At 43.3% G+C, this 16,082-nt stretch overlaps 1 protein-coding gene across 2 annotated transcripts in view; it reads right to left on the reverse strand.

The window, feature by feature from the left end:
- LOC115150777 (succinate--CoA ligase [GDP-forming] subunit beta, mitochondrial) overlaps positions 1-16,082 on the reverse strand; it is a 124,695-nt gene that overhangs the window by 48,877 nt on the left and 59,736 nt on the right. For both annotated transcript variants that reach the window (XM_029694446.1, XM_029694445.1), the window contains exons 3-9: positions 10,860-10,959; positions 9,478-9,568; positions 6,228-6,380; positions 5,702-5,791; positions 4,024-4,120; positions 2,518-2,679; positions 1,142-1,284 (exon numbers count right to left, since the gene is read on the reverse strand). In XM_029694446.1, coding sequence (XP_029550306.1) covers positions 1,142-1,284; positions 2,518-2,679; positions 4,024-4,120; positions 5,702-5,791; positions 6,228-6,380; positions 9,478-9,568; positions 10,860-10,959 — 836 coding nt within the window. The remainder of the gene's footprint in view (positions 1-1,141; positions 1,285-2,517; positions 2,680-4,023; positions 4,121-5,701; positions 5,792-6,227; positions 6,381-9,477; positions 9,569-10,859; positions 10,960-16,082) is intronic.

A 16,082-nucleotide genomic window follows, 5' to 3' on the forward strand; every position in this document is an offset into this window, starting at 1 on the left:
CTTGCATATTTTATTCCTGTTGTGTTACTGTTTCTTTTTTCTCTCTTGTCTATACAAAATTCGATTATGACTCTAGTCAACTATTAAAGCGACTACATGAAACTGAAGTGAAGCAAAGTAATGTCATTCAAGTGACTTGTGTATTGCAATGAGTATCACGCCATATTTGTGCATAGTACATTCCACATCATGCCTCTATGTCCTTCGTTCTCAATGTCCTTCGTTCTCAATGTCCTTCGTTCTCAATGTCCTTCGTTCTCAATGTCCTTCATCTTTGTTGTATCAGAAATGTATGGTAAACTGGCCTGTTCAACAGTGGATAGAAGGAACCAGTATTTAACACTGTTCTATGACACATACGAAGACACAACCATTGTCAAATAGACTGGTAGAAAAAACAATAATTTGAAGTGAAAGCAAACAGGGAATTAGTGCTCTGATGAGTGTCAACAAACTAGCACTGCGGCATTGTTACCAGCCTCCAACTGTTCGCTGCCGAGTTATTGGCAATCTGAACATTTAGTATTCAACTGTCGTAAAGAGAGCCAAGCTGCCACATCCTCTCCTCTGAGGTTCTGGACCTTTAATTGCACCAGGAAAGTACAGTAACGAGTTTGCGTTGTGCATTGGGAGAAGACTGTGACGGCAGGGACAAGCCATTAAAAGGCTGGCTTTATTGTGGCTGTGGGGCTGTAATTCATTACAAAAAACTGTCAATAAAACCATGGCATTATAATTAGGAGATCTCTAATACCCCATCTCTGGGAGAAACATAGCTGTCAGTGCCAAACCCACTAAACTGTTGTGTCTTTGTTAGAGGTGGACTGGTGCCTAACCGACCAGACAAGGCCTTAAAGAGAAGCTTTAACATGACTCCTGGTTAAACAGTCACACAAAGTAGCAGCAACAAATATTTACAGAATCGCTAGGGTAAAGTGTTGAGCAGCTGGGTTGGTTAAATAGGGAATTCTACAGGTGGTTGGAATAGTGTGTTGGCTCTTTTGAGACCAACTGACAGTTTGACATGGAACTAGCTACTGTAGCAATAGTGAATCAGATTTGTTCTCTATCTTTAAGTGGTACAACTGCTCTCCACAGCGCACTCACACACCCTGTGGTGTTGGATAAAGTGGGCTCCTACCTTCGGGTCAGCAGTGAGCAGTTTGAATGCCTCGTACACCTGCTTCTCCTTCACCCCTCCTCCTAGGTCCAGGAAGTTGGCCGGCTTCCCTCCATGGAGGTCGATGATGTCACACGTGGCCATAGCCAGACCAGCCCCATTCACTGTAATGACAGATCAAAGGTGAAACTAAACCACAGAGAAAGTTGAGAACTGTTACTGGTCTCAGAAAACAGAGAAGGGCCTCTAAAGTCCAGAGCGTCCCTTCAAAATAGTTACTGTGCTCATCACAATTTTGATGACAAATTATGATTCTGGAATGCTGATAATGCTTTCTTGCCCATTCTCTGATGAAGTTAGATTTACCCCATTAGAGTCCAAATGAAGATGAGAACTGAAACAAAAACCCTTGAGAGAAAACAGTGACAAGTAGTTGGGATTTAATTCAATTAAACATGACCTAATGCCAGCATTAAAACAACACAAACATGAAAGGGCTCACTGTGAAATCAATGAATAAATTATCTAATGAAGAGGGAATACCAACATTTTTTGAGGATTTAAATCTTTAAGAGGTACTGTTAAAACTTATAATTGGGATATTTAACACTTGAAGAAGTTGAAAAGTGGAGGGAAATGTGATTACGGCAATGCTCTTGACTTCAGAAAGCGAGCATTGATTAAACGAGTTTCTGTGGCACTAGTGTTGGGCCGTATTATCAGGCGCATCCCTATCCTCTGGGCTGCTTGCTGCAAGGGAGCCAAGCGATTCAGTCGCTTCCTGCCAAAGCCAACACGCTTCTCTACAAACGTCTTACCTCATTTGGTTTAGCGGCACTGAGCCTACGTCCTGGCAAGTGCCCTGACAGAAGTCTCAATAAAAGGAAACTGGCTTTAACAGCTGTCACTTTGGTGGGTTACAAAGCTTTTAAGGAGCCCATCAGCTCTGAGCTGTTGTTCTGTAGGAGAGGCTGGGCAGGGGAAAAAGGCGCTAACCTGTGCTCTTACTGCCACAGTGTTTATGAGGCTGCAGGGCAGCCAGAAGAGACTCCCCAGCAGCCCAGAATTACACTGTAAAGCTTTGATTTATGACAGAGGAGGACCATAATGAGAAGGCTAACAATCCAGCTCACTGGAGACTTTTTGTGCGGATTATGGCTAATTAGAAAGCATTGGTTATGGCAGCCTCCTTCTGGAGTCGTTAGAAAGCTGGTTGTCAATTTGGACTGGAGAGGAGCCCAGTCAGCTTTACTGTAGTTTGACAAAGTTTGAACGTGGTCTCTCAGCCTTCAATTATCTGATAAGGAAAATAACACCTCTATTCCAGTTGGGGTGGGTTACCCATGGCTGAATTATTAGAACATGCATGTGCGTGGACAGCCATAATCAGAACTCACCAAAGCAGGCGATGTTTCCATCCAAGCCAATGTACTTGAGGTCCCATTTGGCTGCCTCCATCTCAGTGGGATCGCTCTCTGACATGTCGTCCATGGCAAAGACGGCTTTCTGACGGAACTCTGCGTTATCGTCAAAATTGATCTTGGCATCAAAGCACACCACTGAAAGAAGCGAGAGAGAGAGATATGAAGAGAAGAGGGACAGAATCATAAAGAGAGGAAGAAGGAAATAGACAAAGTAGAAAAGAAAAGAAAAGAGGAAGAGATGTAGAGAAAAAAAAGGAGGATGTGAAATGGAAATGTGATAATTTATAAACTCAATGAAATATGTTAAATAAAATGTGGCAAGTGATCTCACCCTATTAGACTTAATTAATTCAGTATTTGTAATGGTGCAGCTCATGTTTATGCATTGACAGTGCCTCAAAGGGGGAATATATTATGCATAATGGACAATACTTTTACACTTCACAAGGTGCAGTTCAAAGAAACTGCAAGCTGAATGTTACCTGCAGGCAAAGTATTTACTGCAGGGCTGAAATGCTGAGGTATGCTCCTTATGGATTTGTACTTTGTAAGGCCCACTACATACCACAACCATTTACACAGGGGTGATTGGAGCCTTCATCTATCAATACTCTATAACAGCCTGGAGGACAAATGACAGTACTGGTACACGGGATCCCCATGGAACCAACTGTAAATTCACTATGTAATGGCTCGTCTCTGTGACATACTACCTGGGCTGAAGCTCCCAAGCGTAATAAAGGTAACATGGCACACACAAGGCAGAACAAAAATGTATGGGAAGCCACTTCTACTGCAGCCAAGTGGAGTGTTGGCTGTCTCCTGGAGCTGCTGTATGTGACCAACTGTAGTACAATCACATTCATTTTCAGAGTTTAACGGTCATTTAGTCTTACCGTCCCTTTGGTGATGAGGGTTCAGTTACGCTGAAATGCAAGTCAAAGTAAGAGACTAAAGTCTACAGTGATGTTCTTCAGCACCATGTGGCGTGCTGTTTAAACTCTACTGAACAGCTCGGTAGTTCATTATCTTCCCTTGTCGTATATGTAGAAATTAAATAACAAATTGATCTACTTTCAATGGGAGTCTACAGAAACACAAGTTTCTGCCTTGCTTGTTGGATGGCAGAGTTGCACCTCTCAGTACAGCTTGGTTGTACACAACAAAATAACAGACTCATCAATATTCATAAGCAGTGATTAGACTAGGATACAAAACTGTATTTTCTTTGATGAACCAGACCTATAACAAGATCTTGTTTCATAACAATGAGTTTATCTGTACGATTGTTCCTCAAGAGGCAATTAGTGATGGATATGCTCAAATATATACCTAAAATCCCACCATGAACACTCCCATGATGTACGAGAGAGAGAAAGAGAGAGAGCGAGAGGAAAAGAGAGAGGACAAACAGAGACAGATCCAGATAAACAGACCTAATGCGTAGACACCAAAAAGAGAATGAGAAAAGAGTCATACCTTGTCCTTCGGGAGTCTCTCCGAGAGGATTGACTTCAACTTGAGTGGCGTCGACTTTCAGGAACAGATCATAGAGCCTCTTAATCTGATCTGCAGCCTGTGAGTTCCACAGAGGACAGTTATTACCCAACAAGATGCCTCTGAGCAGCAGGCCGGCCAGGGCCACTCAGCACCACACACACGCTAAATAAAACATGGCAAATCCCCTTATACACACAGAGCATGTGTGTGCATGTGCGCATGTGTTTTTGTGCGTGTGCGCACATGTATATGTGTGCAGGTGTTGAAAAATACAATTTTAAAATTACCCCCTTTCTCAGGAGTTCTGACCCATGTTGACTCCAATGTTTCCCACAGCTGTGCAAGTTGACTGGATGTCCTTTGGGTGGTGGACCATTCTTGACACACACAGGAAACTGGTGGGCGTGAAAAACCCAGCAGCTTTGCAGTTCTTTGACACACTCAAACTGTTGCGCCTGGCACCTACTACCACACCCCGTTCAAAGGCATTTCAATCTTTTGTCTTTCCCATTCAGCTTCTGAATGGCACACATACACAATCCATGTCTTATTTGTCTCAAGGCTTAAAAATCCTTCTTTAACCTGTCTCCTCACCTTCATTTACACTGAGTGACATCAATAAGGGATCATAGCTTCACCTATATACCCTAATAAAACAGTAATTAAACCACTATAATACAGCCATTGTATATAATACATATTAATGTATTAGCTATGAGTGAGATTACAATGTGTCTTTTGTGCCACATTATCCTAACAGGCACAGTATTGCTATTGGAGTGACTGTCATTGTAATAAATCCTCTTTTAAAGAATACGGTGTTCAGCGGATGTCTCTGTCTGTCCCTGGCACCGAGCTGCTCTTTTGATTACAAAAAAAGCCTGACAGAAATTGATGTAAGCACTACTCTCTGCCACACACTCACAGACACACATCTGCAAACACGCACACACACACTTTTTGTAATCTCAAAGTTTTCAAAGAAGCAAAGTTATTTCAAAGAAGGTTCCATTCGACACCTGTGTTTTAGAAGACACAGAGTTTCAGAACTAAACTGACAAGCCAGACACTTAGCGAATCATTTTCCTGTTAAAATCAATGGCCATTCAATACCAAAACAGGCTAGTAGAACACAGGGTGTACCTCTCAGACAACTGTGTATGTTCATTTCAGTTTTAAAAAACTAGTCATTCAGTTGATTTAGACGTTTTCCCCATTTTAACATTGAACTAATCCAATTCTTTATGCTGCTCTGCTCACGGATAGGAATACAAATTAGCAATATAATGCTACAAGACAATTGGCTCTAAAATGAACCAGATAATAACTTTTAATATCAAATGTGAATTGTGGAGTTTATACTGGCCAGGACTGGCTACAGCAGCACTGTCTGTTCATGATTTTGAGAGGACTCCAAAAAATGTAATGTACTTCAGTGACTACATTTTTGTTATGCGCTATAATGGTGAATCTATAAAGCTTTGTCTGTTGTATAAGGACGTATGGACTTCTATAAACCAGCATAGAGAGCCCAGTAGACTGGCAGTGTCCTATCCAGTTTCAACAGCTCTTGAGTTGTGTACTGTGGGTCTTCAGTGTGTGTACGCTATTCTGCTTCTCTGCACTGCGGCTCAGAGAGCTTCGCCGGGCCCATCACCTGTCTCTCCAGAGGTCCTTTGAAACCCAAATTTGCTGCCATGCGGAGCGCCTGGTCGTCTCGCACCCCCTCGAAAATATCTATGACTTCCTGTGGTAGCAGAGCGAGGGAGAGAACGAGAAAGAGGGACAGAGCGGGTCAGAGAGAGAGACATACAGAGAGAGAGACCGAGAGAGAGAGAGAGAGAGAGAGAGAGAGAGACAGAGAGAGAGAATTTAGACTCAAAAACACTGCATGGTAATATAACAAAAAGTGGATATTCATATTAAATCACGGAAGCTGCAATTAAGTGGTGGCAACCTGCCATATGTGAGGAAAGGAAACCTGATACTGTAAGGATGGCATTATAATTATCAGGCACTTGTAGAGATGAGATTCTCACATGGAGAAGGGATCAAGGGATTTATTGTACCAATCAGGGGAGGGAGAGAGGAGCGATAACACCGCCAGTGAATGGTGAGAGGTTCCATGTTCACATCTGTAGTCATTTGTAACATATGCTGCTGCAGAGCTCACAGAACTGTACCTTAAATATGAGCTCTGGGGTTTTGTCGGCCACCTCCTCTATGTCCATCCCACCCTGAGGACTGCCCACCATGACAGGCCCGTTGCAGGCCCGGTCCATCAGGATGGCAAAGTAGGTTTCCCTGGTGATGTCCAGGGCTTCAGCCACCATCACCTGGTCAGTAGGGAGAGAGTCGGTCTACAGAGTCAGGCTACTGCCTTCCCATCACAGACTGTCCTCAGACACAGACAGACAGGCAGGGACGAAGAGATACTGAACTGGGGGTTCTAATTCTACACTATAGTGAAAATGAAGCAAAGCGCTGGGAGATGGCAAACGAAGAAAGAGAAAATAGAGAGAGAGATTCATGGAAAGACAGAGGGATAGAGATAAGTTGGTTGTTTGTTAACAGTTTCCTGCAGCCTAACTGGACCGTGTTAATTTGGACTTATTGACGACGCTCGTTCTCCATGTCCCATGCAAACAGGGACAGTGCAGCCCTCTTCCTCTCCCAGCTTAACCTGTTGGGGCTAGGGGGCAGTATTTTCACGGCCGGATAAAAAACGTACCCGATTTAAACTGGTTACTACTCTTGCCCAGAAACGAGAATATGCATATAATTAGTAGATTTGGATAGAAAACACTCTAAAGTTTCTAAAACTGTTTGAATGGTGTCTGACAATTTGTTGTCCTTCTGTTGCATCTCTATCGACATTACAGCATCTGTGCTGTTACGTGACACTTTCTAAGGCTTCCATTGGCTGTCTAAAGCGTTCAGAAAGCGGAATGACGTGTCTCCTGTCTCTGGGCAAAGTACAGCAGCAGAGTTTGTAAGTGGCCTGCCTGGGGACAGTGAGACTGATATGCGCATTCACGAGACTTCTCAATTTTTTTCTTTCAGTCTTTGAATGAATACAACGTTGTCCGGTTGGAATATTATCGCTATTTTACGAGAAAAATTGCATAAAAATTGATTTTAAACAGCGTTTGACATGTGTCGAAGTACGGTAATGGAACATTTAGAATTTTTTTGTCACGAAATGCGCTCGTGCGTTACCCTTCAGATAGTGACCTGAACGCACGAACAAAACGGAGGTATTTGGATATAACTACGGATTATTTGGAACCAAAACAACATTTGTTGTTGAAGTAGAAGTCCTGTTAGTGCATTCTGACGAAGAACAGCAAAGGTAATCCAATTTTTCTAATAGTAAATCTGAGTTTAGGTTGCCCCAAACTTGGTGGGTGTCAAATTAGCTAGCCTGTGATGGCCGAGCTACGTACTCAGAATATTGCAAAATGTGTTTTCTCTGAAAAGCTATTTGAAAATCTGACATAGCATTTGCATAAAGGAGTTATGGATCTATAATTCTTAAAATAATTGTTATGTATTTTGTCAACGTTTATCATGAGTAATTTAGTAAATTCACCGGAAGTTTTCGGTGGGTATGCTAGTTCTGAACATCACATGCTAATGTAAAAAGCTGGTTTTTTATATAAATATGAACTTGATTGAACAAAACATGCATGTATTGTATAACATAATGTCCTAGGAGTGTCATTTGATGAAGATCATCAAAGGTTAGTGCTGCATTTAGCTGTGGTTTTGGTTTTTGTGACATATATGCTTGCTTTGAAAATGGCTGTGTGATTATTTTTGGCAGGGTACTCTCCTGACATAATCTAATGTTTTGCTTTCGCTGTAAAGCCTTTTTGAAATCGGACAACGTGGTTGGATTAACGACAGTCTTATCTTTCAAATGGTGTAAAATAGTAATATGTCTGAGAATTTGAAGTTATAGCATTTTTGAGGTATTTGTTTTTCGCGCCACGATATTCCACTGGCTGTTTACTAGGGTGAGACGCAAACGTCCCACTGGCCCAGAGAGGTTAACGTCTTGATCTACCTTTTCCACACCACTACCACCCTCTCCCGGTCTTTCTCTCAATCTCACTGCCTTTCTGTGCCCCTCTCTCCCTCTGCTACTCTCTCCTCCTCTGTCTTTTATGACTTTCTCCCCCTCTCCCCAGCCCTGGTCCGTACTGGCAGTAGAACCATGCTCTGTGTCATGTCTGGAGAGGTTGGCTGCAGTATGGTGAAGTGAAGAGACGTGTTACAAGGGCAAGCTGACAGCCGCCCCTGGTTCTCATTCAGGGAAACAGAGCCCGACAACAGAATTACAGCCTGTTAAGAGGGCGCATACTCAGGCCTGGATCCTGTTCGATCACTGCAGCTCTCTCGGGCTACTTTATTACTTTGATCCCATGCCTAATCTAATCTGAGACAGGCTTTGAGGGAGGCCTGCGACTACAGCCAGAGAGCATCATATCTCCCATGTTTGTGAATGTCTTGATTTTTCTGAAATGAATCTTGTGTGTACCTGTTTTAATGTGTAATACATGATACATGCCTGCGTATCATACCATAGGTCCCTCTGGGAGGATTTATCATGATACACTTTTGCAAGAAATCCATTTTCTGTGCTTAGTTCATAAAACAAAACACTATCAGGAATTGTGTTATGTCAGTCTACTGACGTGCCATGGATAGATAATGCAGCACATTTTTCAATATGAAATTACATCTCACAACAATGCTTCTGCAGTTAGGATTTCTGTGTTTACATTTTTCTCTTTCCTCTCAGCCCGGGTGTTGTTGTAGAGAACTTCCACCCCCGCCAGCACTTTCTATAAAAATGGCAAATGTGTCACTCATTTGATACTTCTCCTAAACTTTGCAGCAGGGGCAGGAGCAGAGCGAGGTGCGTTCCTGGCTGGCAGGAATGAAAGCGAGCGTTAATGGGGAGCTCTAGGCCACATTTCACTAAAAGGGGAAAGAGAAAGAAAGAGAGTGAGGAGAAACACAAGCTACAAGACAGGAAGTCTTCATTACCTGCAAATGTGTGTTTTTGGGGTGGCTGCAGAGTGTGAGTGAGGAAAATTGTATTCCTGCTTGTTAGTGACACTTGGAAATGGTTGTTTACGTGACTAACACTTTGGTCTCAGAGAGGCCCTGACTCGCATGTATTATTTGTTGCAATGAACCATGACAGCAAATAGCACAAAAACAGAACAAATGACATCGGCTTCAAATGGCATGTCTCCACCAGAGACCTATCCCCAGAACTAGGAGAACAACAAAATATATAGACTAATGTATTATTGCCCCGATGCTTGTGCAGTCATTAATTTCATGGAACTGTATTACTGAATTGAAATAAACCGGAAATTAGAAAAACAGAATGATCTTTTACATTCAGCTGTGACTTACCGTTTTTACTTTCACTCCCTCCTTTGGAGTCTGCTTGGTGGTCAGGCTATAACCTAGCATCTTCTTGGCCAGCTCACCCACCACCGAGGGGCTAAAGTCAAAGAAGAGACAGGATTGGCCCAATTACAACCACTCCAGTAATAGATATTTGAATCGAGACTAAACAAGAACAAAAACCTAGAGGACAAACATCTTTCAAAAATGTATTACCGTGGCAGAGAATAGACAGAGTAATTATTTTCAGCTCCTGCGAGCCTTTTTCATTTCAACAAAGACATGGTTCAGCACATTTGTAACATGACTGTAACATGTTCTGACAAAGCTGTTTTAGGAGAATCTTCAATATGTCTACACATCTCTTTGAATACGGCTCTCCTGATTTCAGCTCCTCTTTAAAGGCAGTGTGCGCGTCTCATTCCAGCTCTCGCTTTGCTCTGGTTATAGAATACAAATGAAGCCGGAGGTTGTGCTCTGCTTTGATAGATGGTAGTAGAGTGTGTGCGAACACGTCACTGTCTGGGGAGGCTCAACTTCGGATGGCTGACATAGAAAAGTTTCCGGCTATCCCAAATACGGTGACAACGACACATTTGGTAGCCATTTGTCGTAATTCAAAGTTCAGTCCTTAAGATGGCTGCTACCTTTGTTACATTTGTCATTTTAGCATGGAGAACATCTCTAGTAACTGGCCAGAGTATGTGATAAGGATTTTGTAACAATGTGCGAGCTAGGAGAACAATATGTTTGTGCTCCAACAGAAGAGCACCATTCTAGTAACCTACCACAGTAGAGTTCAGTGATGCGTGCACAGTACAATTTCCCAATGATACATTTACTATTTCAAGGTTTAAATGGGGGCAGTTGTCCCTAAACCAGCGTTTCCCAAACTCGGTGCTGGGGACCGCAAGGAACCCCATTTCGTTTTTTGCCCTAACACTACACAGCTGATAAAAAAATAAATCGAAGCTTGATGATGATTTGATTATTTGAATTAGCTGAGTAGTGCTAGGGCAAAAAACAAACTTGCACTATTTTGGAAATTTGGGAAAACCTGCCCTACACTATCAAACTTGGCGTACTAGGTAACTGCAGCACAGGGAAAGCAACACCGCATCTAGGAGGGATCTTCAAAAAACTATGACTACAGAAGGACATCTCTCTGAAGCAGTATTTACCGAGAAAACAAAACAGAAACACTCTCTGAATGGTCCACACACCCAAGTGAGTCCGGGCGGAAGTTGTTGGGGGTACTCCAGTGGAGGCTGCTGAGGGAGACCATGTGTTTGAGGTATTTGATACCATTCCACTTATTCCGCTCCAGCCATTACCACGAGCCCATCCTCCCCAATTAAGGTGCCACCAACCTCCTGTGGGATACTCACTCTTTAGTTAAGTGCACTCCGCCTTTAAGGCCACTGTCGAACACGCCCTTCCCTCGTCCCCCAGCCAGAATCTGGGCCTTCAGGACTATCTCCTTGGCACCTGAAAAGAGGAGAGAAGGGCACCGTCAGCAGGATAGAGAGATAGAGAACGAGGTTGTGAGAGAGGAGAGGAGCGTTAGACCTCTCCAATCAGTACATCACCACAGAGGCCCATTACACATCCCCCCCGTCTCTGAGTCAGATGTCATCTCACCCATCGCCCTGTTTCTCTATTAGCTCCAGTGCCCCTCCAGAGGAGAGGAGGGGGAGGAAGAGGGTACAAAGGGAGAGATAGGGCTAGCAGGGAAGGTACATGATGGGATGAGGGGCTGCAGAAAGAAGGGTACTCCAGCTCACGTACGACATTCCCCTCCAGCCCTGCTAATTAAAAAGTAAGAAGACATGATAGAGAGGGTACCCAGGAGAGGACAGTCGAAAGAACAGGCCCATTATAGACAGCAGGTGAACACACCCATACTAGGCTCACATGCGCCCATCAACAGACGTGATTCCAAAGACATAGGCACACACACAAACATGAATCTAAACATGTAATGCAACTGTGATTATTATCTTGTCTTAATTTGCACTATAATTTCTGCCTTGTCCCAATTTCATGCCATTTTAAAGATGCAAACAACACCATATGCCCTACTTGCCCACCAAGTCCTCCTTTCCACACCAGGAGAGAGCACTTCAGGAAGAGCGTTCAGCTGTCTATCCAGCTGCCCCCTGAACACCCTCCCTCTCTATTCAAATGATGCAACAAGGGCACTTGATGGGATACATATGGTCTTGAGCTATCATTATCCTGGCAGGGTGTTCCGCCGTGGGCTAACAGTGGGGCAACCAGAACATGCCTAGAAAGGCACGTTGACCTTGGGCCAGGAACATGGCTCCCTCACTAGCGAGGCTCCTCAAGCAGAGTGGAGTGTCTCTAGACGTGCTCTACAGATGAGGCTAAAAGCTCAGGCTGCTACAGTAGGAACAAAACCCAGACAAAGTAGCCTCTGACAAGGTGGCAGGGATTAAACCAATATTGCATTATTGAGCGCTCTCTCCCCTGGGAAGAGGAGGAGAAGGAGAGAGAGAATAAAAGGTGAACACACGCAGGGACTGTATAAGGCGTCATAATTGAATAAATATGTTAATAAAAAAACTGCTACCTCGCAAAATTTGACATTTGTTCAAAGCAACATGAAATGGAGTGTCCTGCAGGCATGTGCAGCAGAGAGGGACTGAACAGAGGAAATTACTTTTGTAAAAAATAAGGGAGCCAATGAGGAAGGTGTTCTTTCTTAGCACTGACAAGAGGCCTGGTGCAAGGTGAGAATAGGACCACGACAGGGTCCTCTCTGAAAGGAGAAGAGGAGTAAGGGATGAGGAGGATTAAGGCGCAACATAGATAGGAAATGGACAGAAAATACAAAAATAATGAGGAGGGAAAATAGAGTGGAGGGAAATGTGTAGACTATGTAGCCAGACAAATGACTGGTTATTGAGAGGCGGTGCTCCAGATAGAGTGGAGGGAAATGGGTAGACTATGTAGCCAGACAAATGACTGGTTATTGAGAGGCGGTGCTCCAGATAGAGTGGAGGGAAATGTGTAGACTATGTAGCCAGACAAATGACTGGTTATTGAGAGGCGGTGCTCCAGATAGAGTGGAGGGAAATGGGTAGACTATGTAGCCAGACAAATGACTGGTTATTGAGAGGCAGTGCTCCAGAGCGTGGTTGTGGACAGTAGTCGATCTCACACTGGGATCAGATCAAGGAGCCCTGATAAGTCATTATTTGGGCTTTGGTGTGTTATCACACAGGAAAGAGAATAGCCTGAGACTTAACGGACACCTTCATTGGAGCATATGCAGTTTACTTATCGGATGAAGAGATAAACCCTTTAATGAATCAATCGCTTGGAAAATTGGCCTTGATTACACATACAAAAAAAAACACATCCAACCTTAAGTGGCGTCTTAAGAACAACAAACACTTCTCTCAACCTGTTCATTTATTTCCACTTTTCTCCAACACTGTCATCATTGTAGGTTCCTCCGAAGCTGCCGCCACCAAGGCAAAAAAAACTCTGTCCTTTAAAACGCATGGTGAAGTAATGACACCCTCGAAAGATCCCAGTGAAAAACGGCACTTGGAGAGAGCATTACCCATTAATGCTCCAGACATGAAACATCACCGAACACAGGCAGGAATGTAGACGAATGACTGTGAAGAACAGTGAGTGGATGAGATAGTGTTTACACCGACATGCAGTACCAGAGGAGCAGTATTCCAACGTTAAACACACACACTCTGCTCCTAGACAAGGGGAAACAAGGTCACACGTCTACAACACTTGTGTGAAGATATAGCATTTATGGATTGGTGTGAGTCTCTTACTGACTCACACACATAGATTACATTTTAGTCAATGTGTCTGGTATTTGCTCATCAAAAGGTAGGCCTACATCTTGAGGGATATTTAGGGTATTTCTTTATCAATGGCAGCCATTGAAGGCGACAGATTTGTAGAGAAAAATGTGTTCTCTGTTACAGCCAGTTATCAGAGTTCCAAATACAAAACAAAGAAATTGTGTGCTGCCACCATGAGCTATTGCTGATAGTATTGATGTGGGGGTTAAGAGGTACGGGCGTTACATTTTGGGAGATGAAAGACATATCTTTCTAACAGCAGGTAGCACAAAAACAACAAAAGAACTCAAGGAGCCAAACAGAGCCAGCCCTGTGTTTATTGAATGTAGAGTGATGAAATCAGATATACTAAGTGTGGTTTGGCCATGACACAGCACTAACATTCAATATGCAAAAACATGCACAACCAGGACATGATTACAACAGTTATTTATTTTACCTGTGACACTAATATTAATACAATAATACATTTTCAGAAGTTGTGCATATAAGCAGTAAAAGTTGAGGAGAATAGGGAATCCCTACTTTAAAAGTGAAGGAAGGGACAAGCAGGCAGTATTGGATAACCAGCTATCTATTTCATTGGAACCATTTAAGGGCATGACGGATCTGAAAATGGATATTTTCTTCTCCATTTCGTTTTTCTTAGGGACAGACACAGAAGTACATCTCCAATCGCATCCGCTGTAATCTGAGTTATACAGCCGTCCCCGGGCTAACTCATTTCCCAGTAATGAACGCAAATGAACTCCCAGCTTATTTACTGATGACAGCAGTCAGCATCGAGGCTGTTACTTCTGCCTCAACGTCTTCCCTCTCTTTTTGTATTTCAAACGTTCTGCCCTGCTTCTCTCTCTCTCTGGAAGGATGTAGCCCAGGGGTTACGGACGGCAGAGTTAGCGTGGTCTTATATTTCATTAAGCTGTAAAAGCCTGTGCACTGGGGGACTGTATAAAGGGACAGACACAGACTACAAACCACTCTGGAGAGAATTCAAGTTTCAAGTTTTATTAGCCGTATGTACGGGATACTCATGGTATCTCGTAGCATGCTTATTTTCAGGTTCCTTCTCGACAATGGAACAATAAAAAATAATATAAACAAAGTAAATATCTCAGTAGAATAAACATTTTAGCATACAGTTCGCTTTCTGTCATTTAGGTTAGTGTTGTGGAGTAACTACAATGTTGTTGATCACAGCCATTAAACTGTTTTAATGTCTCCATTGGCCTCATCGTGAAGTCCCTGAGCGATTTCCTTCCTCTCCCGCCACTGAGTTAGGAAGGACGCATGTATCTTTGTAGTGACTGGGTATATTGATACACCATCCAAAGTGTAATTAATAACTTCACCATGCTCAAAGGGATGTTCAATGTCTGCTTTTTTTTACCTATCTAAAAAAGGTGACCATCTTTGCGAGGCAATGGAAAACCTCCCTGGTCTTTGTGGTTGAATCTGTGTTTGAAATCCACTGCTCGACTGAGGGACCTTACAGATAATTGTATGGGCGAGGTGCAGAGATGAGGTAGTCATTAAAAAAAATCATGTTAAACACTTATTGCTTAGTGACTCACTTAGTGAGTCCATGAAACGTATTTGTTAAGCACATTTTTACTCCTGAACTTATTTAGGCTTGTCATAACAAAGAGGTTGAATACTTACTAATCAAGACATTTCAGATTTGTATTTTTAATACATTTCTAAACATTTCTAAAAACATAATTCCACTTTGACATTATGGGGTATTGAGTTTATGCCAGTGACATAAAATCTCATTTTACATTCAGTCTGGACACAACAAAATGTGGGAAAAATCAAGGGGTGTGATTTATTGTACAATATTTACACATATTTTGGGGAAGGGGGGATTGTGGGGGAAGTGTTTAAATTGTGCAGTATTTACCAATCCTAATAAGAGTCTGGTAGCAGCAGATGTGAGGTGTGTAGCGTACGTGAGTGCATGTGCTAAAGTGCAGAGAATTAGAGCAGGTGGTCAGTCCAGTTCAAGTGTTCAGCATTCTGATGGCTTGTACATACCAACAGAATCAGAGAACAGTTCATGGCTGGGGTGGGTGGGGTCCTTGATGATGCTATGGGCCTTCCTCAGGGTCCGTTTCAAGTAGATGTCCTGGATGGGTGGGAGCACAGTCCCAGTGATGTATTGGGCCATCTTCACCACAAGCTCGTGGGCCTTGCGTTTGTGGACGTAGAAATTCCGTACCAGGCCGCGATACAACCGGTCAGGACGCTATCGATGGTGCAGCAGTAGTATTTGGAAAGGACCCGGGGTGGCATGCTGAATTTCTTCAGCCACCTAGATACGCTGTTGCGCCCTCTTGACAACAGTGGTGGCCGTGTTGGTCCATGTCAAGTCCTCGGTAACGTGAACACAGAGGAAGTTAAAACTGCTGACTCTCTCTACTGCAGTCCCGTTGATGTGGATCAGCTTGATGGATCATGTTCCCACCTCTACTTCCTGAAGTCAACATTCAACTCTTTTGTTTTGCTGACATTGAGGGAGAGGTTGTTGTCCAGGCACCACAATGCCAGTTCACTTACTTCCTCCCTATAGGCTAACTCATCTTTCTTGGTTATCAAGCCTACAAACGTGGTGTCGTCAGCAAACTTCATGGAGTTGGTGTCGTGCAAAGCCACAGTCGTGGGTGAACAGGGAGTGCAGCAGAGGGCTGAGGATACACCCCTGGGGGCCCCTGTGTTATGTGTCAGTACAGAGGTGGTGTTGCTGCCAATCCT

This window comes from Salmo trutta, chromosome 16 (genome assembly GCF_901001165.1).
Source record: "Salmo trutta chromosome 16, fSalTru1.1, whole genome shotgun sequence".
NCBI lineage: Eukaryota > Metazoa > Chordata > Actinopteri > Salmoniformes > Salmonidae > Salmo > Salmo trutta.